At 37.0% G+C, this 13,684-nt stretch overlaps 1 protein-coding gene across 2 annotated transcripts in view; it reads left to right on the top strand.

Annotated features, from left to right (window-relative positions):
- Nucleotides 1-493: 493 nt before the first annotated feature.
- synrg (synergin, gamma) overlaps nt 494-13,684 on the top strand; it is a 52,081-nt gene continuing 38,890 nt past the window's right edge. For both annotated transcript variants that reach the window (XM_016450580.1, XM_016450581.1), the window contains exons 1-8: nt 494-579; nt 5,604-5,644; nt 5,764-5,885; nt 5,993-6,120; nt 6,198-6,303; nt 6,710-6,821; nt 10,174-10,476; nt 12,748-13,023. In XM_016450580.1, the coding sequence (XP_016306066.1) occupies nt 545-579; nt 5,604-5,644; nt 5,764-5,885; nt 5,993-6,120; nt 6,198-6,303; nt 6,710-6,821; nt 10,174-10,476; nt 12,748-13,023 (1,123 nt within the window). In that variant the 5' untranslated portion in view covers nt 494-544. The remainder of the gene's footprint in view (nt 580-5,603; nt 5,645-5,763; nt 5,886-5,992; nt 6,121-6,197; nt 6,304-6,709; nt 6,822-10,173; nt 10,477-12,747; nt 13,024-13,684) is intronic.

Here is a 13,684-nt window from a genome sequence, read left to right on the forward strand (position 1 = left end):
TGCAAGTGCATACAAACCGAAAACAAAATGAAATAGAAAAAAATACGGCTGACTACTTGTTGAAAAACAAAGATAGAACTCGGGCACCGTTTTTAAGAAGTTTAAAGTGATGTTTAGCGCCCCCTGAGACAGACAAGAGCCCATTTCTGATCTCTGGGACAAACACAATGGCGCCATCTCCTGTGCAATATAGTAACTACAACGATCGCAGGCGAGCGAACACGAGCAAAAACTGCGCTATTTACAAAACACTGAAATGATAATAACACGTAAGATACACACAATACAATAACTTAAATGTGTACAAATTAAATGGGCTAATGTCATAAGAAAACATTCTTTTTAAATCATAAGACGAAAGGTAAAATTAATTAATATATAAAAAGTATTTAATTAAATGCACCAGTTTAGATGTTTCCAATTATTTCAGTCTTGATCAAGACACAATAATACGTTGTAATGACAGTGACGCAGCTGCTGGAGTGACCCGGAAGTTGCGTCCGTCTCGCCTCTCGGATGACGTCACTTCATTGAGCTGTTTAAGATGGCGCTTCGGCCCGGATCAGGTGGAGGTGGCAGGTACAGAATTTCACACTTCAACGCTCTGTTATCAATTTTCTCAGTATGTATACACCTGCTAAAGTCAGTATATGTTAATTCACGAGTCTGTTTGAAAATTCAGCAGTTGGTCCCGCACAGTTTCACTTTATTTAGCGCACCGTCTGCAGTGTTAATGGCTGGTGCTGCTCAGCTGTGATGGTGAATGATCAGCCGTCACATTTACATTCGTTTCTATTTCTTTCCTTTGCCGTACACGGGGATACATAACGATATTGATGCTCAAACATCATTAAACCGCTTGTCAACCGGCTGACTACCATTTATTGGCCGAGTCTCAAAACCTAGAGAACTGCCTTCCTAGACAGCATTTCTGGGGTCTGTAGGTTTGTTCGAACGTTCTAATCGTTGATTACGCCCTAAAATTATGTTCGTTCGCTGTGTTTCCATACCAAATGTTTTGCAGCCTTTCCACCTTTCACTATAAACGTATAGTAGATAATACAACGTAAACGTTTTAATGTATTGTTTTTTCTCTTGCAAATAATCCTGTAAGCATCTTTAACTTCACGTTTTCCTATGAAAAACTGGACAGTATAATTACTGATATAAGTTTCACAAACCCCTGACTACACACCATTTTGAGAGAATATTGCAGTTCAGTGAGTCAAATGTTGATTCGTTTAGTTAAATCTATTAATGATTCGTAAAACTTTCTGAGTTTGGTAACTGATAATTGTGTAAGTGTTTTTCAGTGGTTAGTTAAAAGAACTGGCTCATAAGAGTCATTTGTTCATGAATTAGACTACACTGTTGGCGCAGTATGTTTGTTGTTGCGTGCAACCCAAAGCAAGTGAGGAACCACTGCAAACCTTCTAACATGCCCAAATATTCAATTCGAATATTTGAAAGTGTCCATTCTGACAACATTTGATTTGACCATTCATGTCCAGAAATGTTGACATTTCGGTTAATCCTTGCTTCCAAAAACTTCAATCTGAATGTTGATGTACGAAAATTAAATTAGATTCAAACATTCAGCATGCTCATATGTGTCCAAAATTTGATCAAAATGTTAATGATGTCTAAAAATTTGATTTGAAAGTGCTGTCTTGGTTGGCAATTCACTGGGTTTTGATAATGTCTGTGCAAGACTATCTAACAAGACCAGTATATGCTACCGTTGAGATGATAAGCAGCTTCGGAGGGTGATATTCATTGTTTCCTGGTAGGTAATAAACATCTCAGATTCTGCACATTGTTTTTGGTTCATATCAAGGTTAAAAGGAAGTTTAGACCAGACTAGAGCCGCCCTGACCAGCATGATTTATGTTTGCAGATGAGACATGAGGTTCTGGCTGTGATGGGGATCTTGACAGCGCCAAAAATATATCTGTTCTGTAAGTGCAGTGCTGCGTTCTTTGTTGCTTATATAGGTGACTGGATCTGGATCGCATCACCCTCATAGGTGTCACTGAGCTTACAGATTTTGATATCAGGCCAGGAAGGCACTTTTGAATGTGCATTAGTTTTCATAAAGTAGACCACATAACTGTCAGAAAGGATCAGAAGGCCAGCTTCATGTTTTATTTACCTAAAGGGCTTTAGTCTCTGCTGAACTGCTTGAATAATGAATGTCTAGTTTCAAACGGCGCGGCACTAGGTAATGCTGATACCTGCCGTGAAACGAAATAACCACAGGGCTCTACATGGGGCTGTTTTATTTGGCGATATAATAAAAGTTTAACAGCGTAATCCGAATTTACATGGTAGAACTTTGTCATGTGTTTTGGCACTTCTGTAAATGATGAGGAACGGGCTCATGTGATGTCAGTGACAAATTAAATGCTGTTCAGCTGCTAAAGCTGTATATTAAAGGAGAAAAATTGCAAATTGTGTATAAGAATTAGATTTCAATGCAATTTTTGGATAATTATATAACAGGATTCAGCAGTTTGCAGAAGAAGCAGCTCCATGAAGTTCTATTGAAGATTCAGTCTGGTGGCTAAAGCCGTAATGGGCATCTTCCATATGGTTGCGTCTGTCAAACAGCTGCAGTGGATGGCATAGGGAGTTTATTGGAACAGGTGTAACTGTATTGTTGCTTATCAGGTCACTAAATAAATAAGCCTGCCCTCCCACACGACAGTTCTGAAATTCCCATATTGAGTGCCGGAAGGTAAGAGCTGAGTATCTGTGATAGCATAAAAAGTATTTAGGGACTCCTGCATTTTTGTGGTTTAGCCTATATCCCATTTAAAGAATTTGTTGGTTAAAAGGTGGATTGAATGTGAAGTATTCAAGCTAGGCTCATTGGGAAAATGTGCCTCTACCTAAATTATGCAAAACTCAAAAAACATACCTATGCATCCAATTCATTGCAGTTGAAATGAAATGAACACTAGAGGCAGTAAAACACCAACAACCTTTATTAATTTTCTCACAAATTGTGATCACTGGAGGAGATTATTTTTGCATTTATTTGTACAATACTATATTATGACCTCCAATTTTTTTGATGATTGCATCACATAACCAGCTCCATATTTATGGCTTATCTGATGTAGTAAACTTGCTTGATACCTCACCTGGTAAAGCATTGCAATTGTGATGCGGGGCGCTCCGATACGAGTCATGTCACTCGAATATACAGTGATTCATGCTTTGTGATCAGTCACATGTCTTATTTGGTAGAGAAATAAAAGTGAAAAAATAAAATCTTTAAAATAATAGTTAAAAAAAAGACTAGCCTAGTTCATCCTGCAATTAAAATTCTGCCAACACCTTTATGTCATTGATTGCATGTCATTTTCTTTTTTGTGGAACACTTTTTTTTTTTAATGTTCAATAATTAGCAAATTTGCCATAATGTCAAATTATCTTAATTTGAAAGCTTTTGTCAGCAAATATTGATATGATTAATTTTATTTAATTATTATTAAATTTAACTAGTGGATTGAATTCTTATTTATTAATAAATAAGAATATATTAAAATTGAATATGTTCAAGTAATACAACTAGATTTGAGAGCTGTGATGGAGAGCTAGTCTGTTTTTATACCAAAATTGTTTGGGAATTGAAAAATCAAAGACGTTTGTTTGTGAATCAAAAACTACGAGATTTTTGATTGCCTATTTAATTATGATGTTCAGCACTTTACTATTATGAATTAATAGGATGAGATGGGATATTTGGTGGAAGTCCTTTTGGAAAAGCAGTTTTTTTTTATATTGGTTTGCAGATTTGTCCTTTATTCTCTGCCTATTATGTTTATGCCAGTTTATTGTGAATCTGCATAATGTTGGTAGACTTTTAAATAAAATGTTGTAGTGTCTTCTTGGTATACCTAGTCTATTATTGAGTAAATTACTCTGCATAAGTGTTATACAGTCATTGATATTCTGTATCAAAGCTGCTATTTACATTTGTTTCTCAAAGACAATGTCCTGTCAGTAGAGCTCATTCTCAGGTTTTGTGGGTATAACCGGGTTTGCTCATGGATGGATGGATGTTGGCATGCAGTAATAGTTTAAAATGGTGGATAGATGTGATCTCCCCACCCTGATGTCACAGCCGATCTCTCTTTGAATGTTAATCTGCCTTAATCCAGTGTTTTATTTTTTCTTCTCCCTCTGTTGTATCTCAGTCTCTGTGAGTGCTGTAAAGTTGGGAGCCTACAGGCGAACAGACGCAACAGACAGACAGATCGCTCTGAGCCAGAGAGCCTCAGTGGAGTGTTAGCCCACATTTCAGACTATTGGCAAAGCAAACAAAACTAGGCTAACTCTGGATGAGTTACTTCTGCAATTAAGACACCAAATATGAAATAGTACAAGAGTCTTAAGTTTTAATACAACAAGAAATCTGTATTTTTAATGTCTTGTGAATTCTCAACAGTGTTTTTTTGAATAATTTGTCTAGGTCTGTCAAAATGGCTGAAAAACTAAATTTGAATTTTGTACTTGCATATGATCAAAATTCGACTTATATTTGTTTTTTTAAATGCATAATTTCAGTTAGGGTGAAGAAAAGCTTTTGGCTTCTCTTCTGAGGCCACAAGAGGGCGCATCGAGCAAAATATTACTAATGCACATTTATTCAAAGCATAAGACAACATGACTATCCGTGGAAAAAAAGTGCATAATGTTTAAAATGTTTATAAACCAATTATAATTAATTAAGTTGCTTAAACAACTAAACAAAACAGCATCATATCTAGTGGCTTCAACTGGATAGGCTAACAAAAACATGCAACGACACTTACATCGTCATCGCATCTCGTGCGCCAGGCAGCCTTATCAGTGGCGCACGAGATGCGATGACGATGTAAGTGTCGTTGCATGTTTTTGTGGATGTGGATTTTTATTTTAATATCGACGAATATTCTAAATTCTTTTTGACAGCCCTAACTTTGTCCCTTCAATAAAAGGAGTACCTTTTTATCATGTACAATGTACCATAGTAATTCCGTGGTATTTTTTTAAAGTATCTTTAAATGAATATTATAATAATTCAGTAGATAGTCGCTTAAGGAGCCATCCCACTAGCCGACTATTTTAGCCAAACATTTTAATTTTTTTTTGCTGAATATTTTTGTTGTCAGTTTTTGGTTGAAAATTTCGGTGCTTAGCAAGTATCATTAAAGTTGAGCCTTGCTTGTTTTTATATTACTTTTGTAGGTTCTCCCACTGATAAGTGTTTGTTAAATTCTACTTCATGCCTTCTTTCCATAAGGATAAGAATAATTTATTTCTTAGCTGCGAAAACAACTTAATGGACTGCCAATATTGCAATGATTTTGATTTCCACTGTGGTGCAACGACATGAAGAACCTTCTAGAATAATGGACTTGGGCTGTTTCATAAATGTTTTCTCCGTTGTATGATTGATTGTTTGCCTTTAGTCAAAATTTCCCTCCGTCTCTTGAATGCGGAGGGCAATAGTGTAAAGACATTAACTTCACACTGAAATGAGCTTCAGGGGTTTGAAACGGGCAGCCTGCTAAATGACTATATATATATTGAATGTGTCTTTTCTGTTCTAGTTTTATGTACCCTGTAGGAGGGGGCATTGGACCACCGCAAGGTAAGCAGCTGACATTTTGTCTATATTTTGCCTATATTTTGTTGGATGCGTTTTTCCAGTATAACATTTAAATGGAAAAGCAATGTTTATGTTGTTAAATTTGTAATATTTAATGGCAGGAATGATGCCCATGCAGCAACAGCAGCAGGGCTTCCCCATGGTCCAGGTCATGCAGCCCAACATGCAAGGCATGATGGGAATGAATTTTGGAGCGCAGATGCCTGGTGCCATGCCAATACAGGTCTGATTTAAACACTTAAAATATGTTAGCCATCAAAAAGTTGGACATCAGAATCACTAGGCTCTTATCATTGAGGTGTCACCATTGTCTTTCTCTCATATTTCTAGGGTGGGATGGCAATGGGCATGCAGACTCCCGGGATGCAGTTCATGGGTCAGCCTCAGTTCATGGGCATGAGGGGCCCGGGGCCACAGTTCCCTGCGGACCTACATAAGCAGATGGCGGAGGAGCATCAGTAAGGCTTTACATATTCACACTGCCGGAAAGTTGTTTGTACAGCAGAACTCGTCTCTGATCAGTGTGTGTCCACAGAAAACGTCTGGAGCAGCAGCAGCGGATGCTGGAGGAGGACCGGAAGAGAAGACAGTTTGAGGAGCAGAAACAGAAACTACGCCTACTGAGCAGTGTCAAACCCAAAGTGAGCAAGTCAATGTGATATAAAAATGATTTTCTAAATGATGGATCTCTTTAATAATTACCTGATTAGTTTGATTTAATCATGATTGTTGTACAGTTTATTTTTCTATTTTCTATTTTCATTTTAATTTCAGTTTTAGTAATTTTATTGTGTTTGTTATTTTGTCATTTATTTTTAAATATCTATATATATTTTTTTTAATTAATTTCAATTTAGATTTAGCATACTAAAGTGTACTAAATATATACTAAAATTAAAACCATAAAAAACTTCTGTTAATTGAAATAAAAAAATGTTTTTGTACTTTTTGTTTTAGTATTACTTAACTATAATAACCTTTTACTATATACTTTTTCTTGCATATGAACTTCTCCAAACTCAAAACAAAATTGCTATTTTTGTACAGACTGGGGAGAAGAGTCGTGACGATGCCTTAGAGGCCATCAAGGGAAATCTGGATGGGTTCAGCAGAGATGCCAAGATGCATCCAACACCATCTTCACAGTCTAAGAAACCAGGTACATCCAGTGACACGTTCCAAATGCCTGACTGCCTTCTGGCCATTTGCTTTTCAAGTCCCTGCTCATGACGTCAAGGGTCACATCAGTGGCCCAGACAGCTTTTGACAAGGCCACTGTGACTGTCGAGCACTGAAGGAGATTACCAGGGATACACTCACACACTGTTAAAGGGATAGTTCACCCAAAAATAAAAATCCTGTCATCATTTACTCACACTCTTCTCTTTCAAATCCCATGACTTTCTTTTCCTATGGAACACAAAAGGAAGATTTTGAAGAATTGTACTGGATGCTGTTTTCTGTGCTAGTCACACAGGTTTGGGCTGATGTGAGGGTACATTTTCATTTTTGGTTGAACTATCCCTCTAACGGATTCTATTCTGTCTCAACGCAAACACACCACATCTTTATCATCGAGCCAAATAGCTTTTTTTTTCCAGCAGCTACCAGGATGCCCTCCAGATGTCAGACCTGCCAACCTGTGCGCATTTTAACCTCAAAGTACACTGGTACGATTTGTCACTCTAAAATATGCAAATACCTGGCGACGCTGAGCATATTCTCCAAATAGCAAGCGGTGAGGATTGACAAATGCGTAAGGCCTATCATTAAAAAGAAACTAAATTGACAGCAGCACAAAATCCCACTCAATCCCCCCTCCACTCTCGCCGTCTGATTTCTTACAGTAGTCATTATTTCGTTGTTTTTTTTTCGGTTTTCCATTAAAAAAATTTCTGTGAGTTTTATTTATCACTGAACTAGCCCTGTTTGTGTGTGTCCGTAAGCCTACGTGCTGAGATGAGGAAACGCCTCCCTGCTTAAAACGTGCATTTCAAAAAGCAACACATGCCGTAAAGACCAGTGACTTGTAATGAGAAGTGTTTCTAAACCTGCTGTCCAACAAAAGAGAACATTATAACATGCCTTTACTCCACAACATCAGTCGAGTGTTTGAAATAGCTTCCTTTTGTGATATGATGTGGCTTCTTATCACAGAATGTGGCAGAAAAAATATTCTATACTGTAAAAAGAGGCTATGGCGATAAGCAATGGATTACAAATATACAAAATTATTATGAAAATACCCAAGATGGCTTGAAGAACTCTTAAACTATACATTATCGCAGTCAAGTGTTTATTGTCTTAATGTTTCATCATTTAAAACATTTCTTACTTTTAATTCAGCTACAGGGATAGCTGGATGCCTTTGTCCATATTAGGGATTTCCTGGAGTGTCATTGTTCTATTACTTCTGTGATGCATATGTGGACTTTCTGCGTGAGGCCGCCCTCCGGCTTCCAGTATGAATGAAACAGACATTACATGTGTTTATAGCGCTCAATAATGGCCAATCCATAAAAATAATCCTTCTCTCAAAAGAAATTTGATTTAGACATATGATAATCCATGTTTTTCTACAGTGTACAGAAGTGTACTGGAGTTTTAATTAAAGTGAACTTGAGTGTGAGTTTTTTAAAATAGAATTGTAAATCGCAAAAAAAAAAATACTCTGATGTGCCAAGCCATCAGAACTGAAAGTCGTGGTGTGCAGAGTGAGTGCAGACCTGCTAACCTTTGTAAAATATTTAACATTAAATCTTGTATTTTGCGCATTGTGCAATTATGATTTGGACATTAGCCATCAAGGATCATCAGGTAATAATGTAGCTATCTAGGAATATAAGACCCCCCCCCTCCCCATGTCCCGTCACACTGATGGTACTTAAAAAAAATTTTTCCAAGGTTGGCAGGTCTGAGATGTTTCCATTGAGTATTTGCGGTTTCCTCATTTTCCATGTAACGCATTATCCTCCACCTTCATACTCTTGCGGTTTTACCCGTCACACCTGCAGAATAACAGTGCAGAAGATAATATCACTCACACTCACTGCGCAACACTGACCTCATACGTCATCCGCCTGGAACTGCTTCCAGTGTACAACAGTGAGCGCAAGCTAGATTAAAGTGATTATTACATTTTGAATATGGATATTTTTCTTACAAAAACGAATCGATTCGCTACAGAAGGCCTTTGTTCACCCCCCGGAGCCGCGTGAGAGCTAATTTCATTTTTGGGTGAACTAACCCTTTAATGTCAAGTTTGGGGTCAGTAAGGTTTTGAAAGAAGTCTCTTATGCTCATCATGCTACATTTATTTGATCAAAAATACAAAAAACAGAGATTATTAAATTATTGCAATTTAAAAGAACTGTTTTCTATTTTAATATATTTAAAAATATAATTTATTCCTCTGATGCAAAACTGAATTTTCAGCAGCATTGTTCTATTCTTCAGTGTCACATGATCCTTCAGAAATCATTGTAATATGCTAATTTGGTGCTCAAAAAACGTGTTATTATCAATGTTAAAAACAATTGTGCTGCTTAATATTTTGTGGGAACTGTGATACATTTTTTTTCAGGTTGAATCAAAAGAGCATCATTTATGTGAAATAGAAATCTTTTGTACCATTACAAATGTCTTTACTGTCACTTTTGATCAGTTTATTGTGTCCTTGCTGAATAAAAGTATTTCTTTAAAAAAATAATATTCTGACACCAAACTTCTGAATGGTAGTGTATCTAGAAAAAAGTTTCCCTTATCTAATATAAACTTCTAATGGTTCCTTTTGAAATTAAACATATTTAAAGAATGGTTTGGTCTTAGATTTGAATTGCATGTATCATCAGTCAGAGGTCAGATTGTCGTTCTTAAAATTGGACTTAAACCATGTAATGTTGCAGTTTGTTGATACCAGCCGATTGGCAAGTACCTTTGTTTATTCACTCACCAAAGCCAATTTTTACTCTGATTTGGTTTGAACATTCACATCTCGTTTTACGTCCATAATGTGACATTTGAGTAAAACAGGATATTAAAAAAACAAAAAACATTTAACCAGAAATTAATTGGATGGTAAGATATGGATGTTGCATACCTGACTGCAGTCAGATAGAATGAGACTTTACTAAAAATAATGCTTAAATAGTTAAGTGATGTTAGCAGAAATGGAAAGACAAGCATTTTCTTTGGACTAATATTCACTAGTGAATCATTCATGGTAAGACCAGAAAAGAGTGTTAAGAGAATAAGGTCAATTTTGCTTTCATGTTGACTTGAATTTTAAATATAGTAAGAATTTGAGAAATGATTAAACAAGTAAATTTCCATTGACATTTTCATTGAAAGGTTGCAGTTTTTGTATATTAAAACAGCAGCACCACACCTAATGAGATTCAGTACCCTCCTGTTGTTCTTGTAAACTGTTTCTCATTTTTTCAGTCTGCCTGTGTGGTCATAACTCATGATGTGTGTTTTGTCTGTCTCACTCTCTTGTTTGGTTTTTGCAGATTCATCGCCATCTCATTCCTCTGTCACCTCTCACTCCCTTCCTCTTGCTTTCTCTGATGACGACGATGAGTTTAGTGACTTTGTGCAAGGCCCCGTCGATGCCTCCTCCTCATTCCCCTCTTCATCCCTCCCTCCATCCTCCCCTTCACTGAGAGCCACTCACATTAGCCAGCCATTAGAGACGGGGCCTGGCCAGCATCCCCCTTCCTCCCCTCTCCCTCATGCTGTCCCTTCATCTCTCCCTGTCTCACCTGCCATCCAACATTCCTCTGTCATCTCCAGCTCCCAATCCGCATTCCAAGGTAACGCCCCTCTCACGGTTTCTCACTTTGTCATACCATCACTTGTTAGCACCCATAATCAGAGGTTAGATGCCATAACTACACTGCTTAGTAATGTTTCTCCATTGTAGCCTATTTGAAATCAGCAACAACATACACTATCGTTCAAAAGTCTGGGGTTCTATTTGTTTTCATGTTTTTGAAAAGTCTTTTATTCTCACCAGGGCCACATTTACTTGGATCAAAAACACAGTAAAAAAAAAAAAAGGAATATTGTGAAATATTGTAACAGTTTAAAGCAATTGTTTTCTAATGTAATGTTTTATTACATTTATATGTTTTAATGTTTTATTTAATTTATTTCTGTGATGCTCAGCTGAATATTTAGCATCATTACGCCAGTCGTTAGTGTCACAATATCCTTTAGAAATCATTATAATATGCAGATTTTCTGCTCAAGAAACATTTCTTATTATTATTAATGTTAATATTTATACTGTATACTTTTGTAGAAAGTAATACATTTTAAATACATTAGAATACAAAAGAAAAGCATTTATTTGAAATAGTAAAGACATTTATAATGTAACAAAATATTTCTGTCACTTTCGATCAGTTTAATGCATCTTTGCTGTATAAAAGTAGAAAAGTCTGACCCCCAACTTTTGAACAGAATAGAACGGTATTGAAAATGTATATATATTGTAAATATATACTTGTATTATAGTCGATGTTGTACAAATTACAGATTGTTATTATTATTTTTAATAAATTTTTTAATTTTTAATTTTTTGGAGGGTTGGGGTGCTGGGGGTCGGTTGGCATAATCTTTCCCTTTAATAAAATGTTAACATGAGAACCACTGCAACTAGTATCAGCGAGTTAAACTGATCAATGAATGAATTTTTTTTTTTTTACTGGTGCCTTTCAGTAAACTGGCAGATCCTGTTCACAAAATAGTTCTAATATTGAACAGTGAGTTACATTTACAGCTCATGTAAGAGAAAAAAGTAGCACATGTCTGGGGTTGAATGAGCCAGCCAAGCAACTCCCATTGACATAAATGTGAATGGAAATGGATGCTTTCCTTCAGGTCTTTTAAACCTTTTTGCCCATAACCACTGTCTTGCTGTGTTCTTGACGTAGAGTCAAAAATCTGTCGAGGTTTCTGATTCCGATATGGTGGTCACCATTTGTGAGATTTGCAGAGTGATTCTGACTCAACTGTCACCCTCCACCTCCCTTCAGTTTTGTCAGGTTGCAGATGGCGTCCCATATGCTCTTAAAATTTAAGCTGGAGTTATATCAGCATACCACACTATGCATGCTATCCCGATTGTGACAGTGTACTGATAAGAAGCTCACAGTGAAGCCTGCATGCAAGTGTGTGATTGATAGAGTGTTACCGGATCAAGTTAAAACACTTTTTGACAGAATTTATGCCATGATGTCTATTACCAGAGAAAAAAAATGTGATTTGAGCTAGAACTTTAAAATGGTGTTCTCTGAGGGGCATCTACAATTGACTGTGGCTCATAATATTTTGTGTCTTTAACACACTGTCGCTGAAATAAAATTAGAGACATTCAACTACTCGTACAACATTTATCAACAAATTATGTCATGCCTAAACATTTCCTGTTCCACCTCAGGCACTGTGAAGGGGGTCAGTGATTAGAATAGTCAGTGTAAAAGTGAATAAATTGTTATAATGAAGCTGTTACATACCTGCCTCTCTTAGACGTTTTATCAAAAAAGTCATAGTAGGACAGTTTTTCTGCTCCAAAAGCTAGTGAGTGGCCTTGCTGTATGTTCCCTACATAGACAGTAGAACATATTTCGTTGACTCTGACAGAACTGGAACACCTACATAGTCAGCAACTTCCTGGACGGCATGTGTGCCATAATCCATACTTTGTGCTCAGTACTCTAAAAAGTATAAAATTACACAAAATTTGGGGTAAAATATATAATAAATGAGTTTTAAAACGAGTTTCTATTTATACTTTATTTAATGACATTTATGACTTTGTCCACCGTCTTGTTTTAGTTTTTTCATCAGTCTTGTCACAATGTACTCTGGGATTCTATATTCTATCCTCTGCAAATGATAATGCAGCGATGTCTTATTTTAAAGACAGAATAATGTTGCCTACCTCATGGGAAAACTTTTCCGTCTGCATCACGCAGTTAGAGCTAATGTCTTACACATACACACAGTCATGTTTGGTGCTCGTAGTTAAAATATAAGCTACTACAGTTCAATATGGCCTCTGTCCCTAACTGATTTAGGCCCATATCTGGAGGAGAAGATGTTCTCATCTTGCAATTTGACAGCTGATAAGAAGGCCCAGGTTAGTTTTAAGCCACATCAGGCTCTGTCTGAGCTGAGTCCCAAATCTCAGGTTACAGCCCAGTTTCACAGCAGCACCAGAGCCCGAAACTGGGCCCAAACTCAAGATGACTTCAATTCAGCCTTCATCATAGAGACGGCACCTGAGTCTCTGCCCGCAATTCAGGCGCCCCCTGCAGCGGACAACCCACCCATCCAGCCCGCTAGCACTAGCGGTGAGAAGAAAATGTCTGTGATTTCAGTCCCGCCTCTTTTTTGAGCTTCTCAAAATTAACACAACTCACAGCTCGAGACTTCCTGCCCTGCCTCTATTTGCTAATCATGAGATGGTTTAGAAGGGCTGATTTCTTATCTTGTTCTTGTTTTAAAAATCTTTCTTGAAACACTTCTCAATGAATATCCAAGCAACCAAATCCGTCCTCTTATTTCAGCTGTCTATGCTAAAGCAGAGCCAAGGCATTAAACAGGGGAAAATATATAGGCCTAGAGGCTTTACCCTTCAAGACAATGTTTCTGTCCTGGACATCTAACTGATTTTGCATGTGATCTAAAATACGTGCATATGTGGGATTTAACTTGTATATACTGGGATTCATCTCTTAACACATGCTGCTCTATAAATTCATCTGCTTCTATATGATATTCCCATCTGCACTATACCTTATTTTCCAATTTCTCTGAAATGATGATTCTGGATTATTTAGGGTTACATGTTTATTTAATCCAGGGGTGTCCAGTCTTGCTCATGGAGGGCCATCATTCTTCAGAGTTTGGCTCCTGACACACTTGCCTGGAAGTTTTTGGTAATCTTGAAGACTTTGATTATCCTGTTCAAGTGTGTTTAATTAGGGTTGGAGCAAACTTAGTAAAAAGATG

Source organism: Sinocyclocheilus anshuiensis, unplaced genomic scaffold (assembly GCF_001515605.1).
Source record: "Sinocyclocheilus anshuiensis isolate Anshui unplaced genomic scaffold, SAMN03320099.WGS_v1.1 scaffold583, whole genome shotgun sequence".
Lineage (NCBI taxonomy): Eukaryota > Metazoa > Chordata > Actinopteri > Cypriniformes > Cyprinidae > Sinocyclocheilus > Sinocyclocheilus anshuiensis.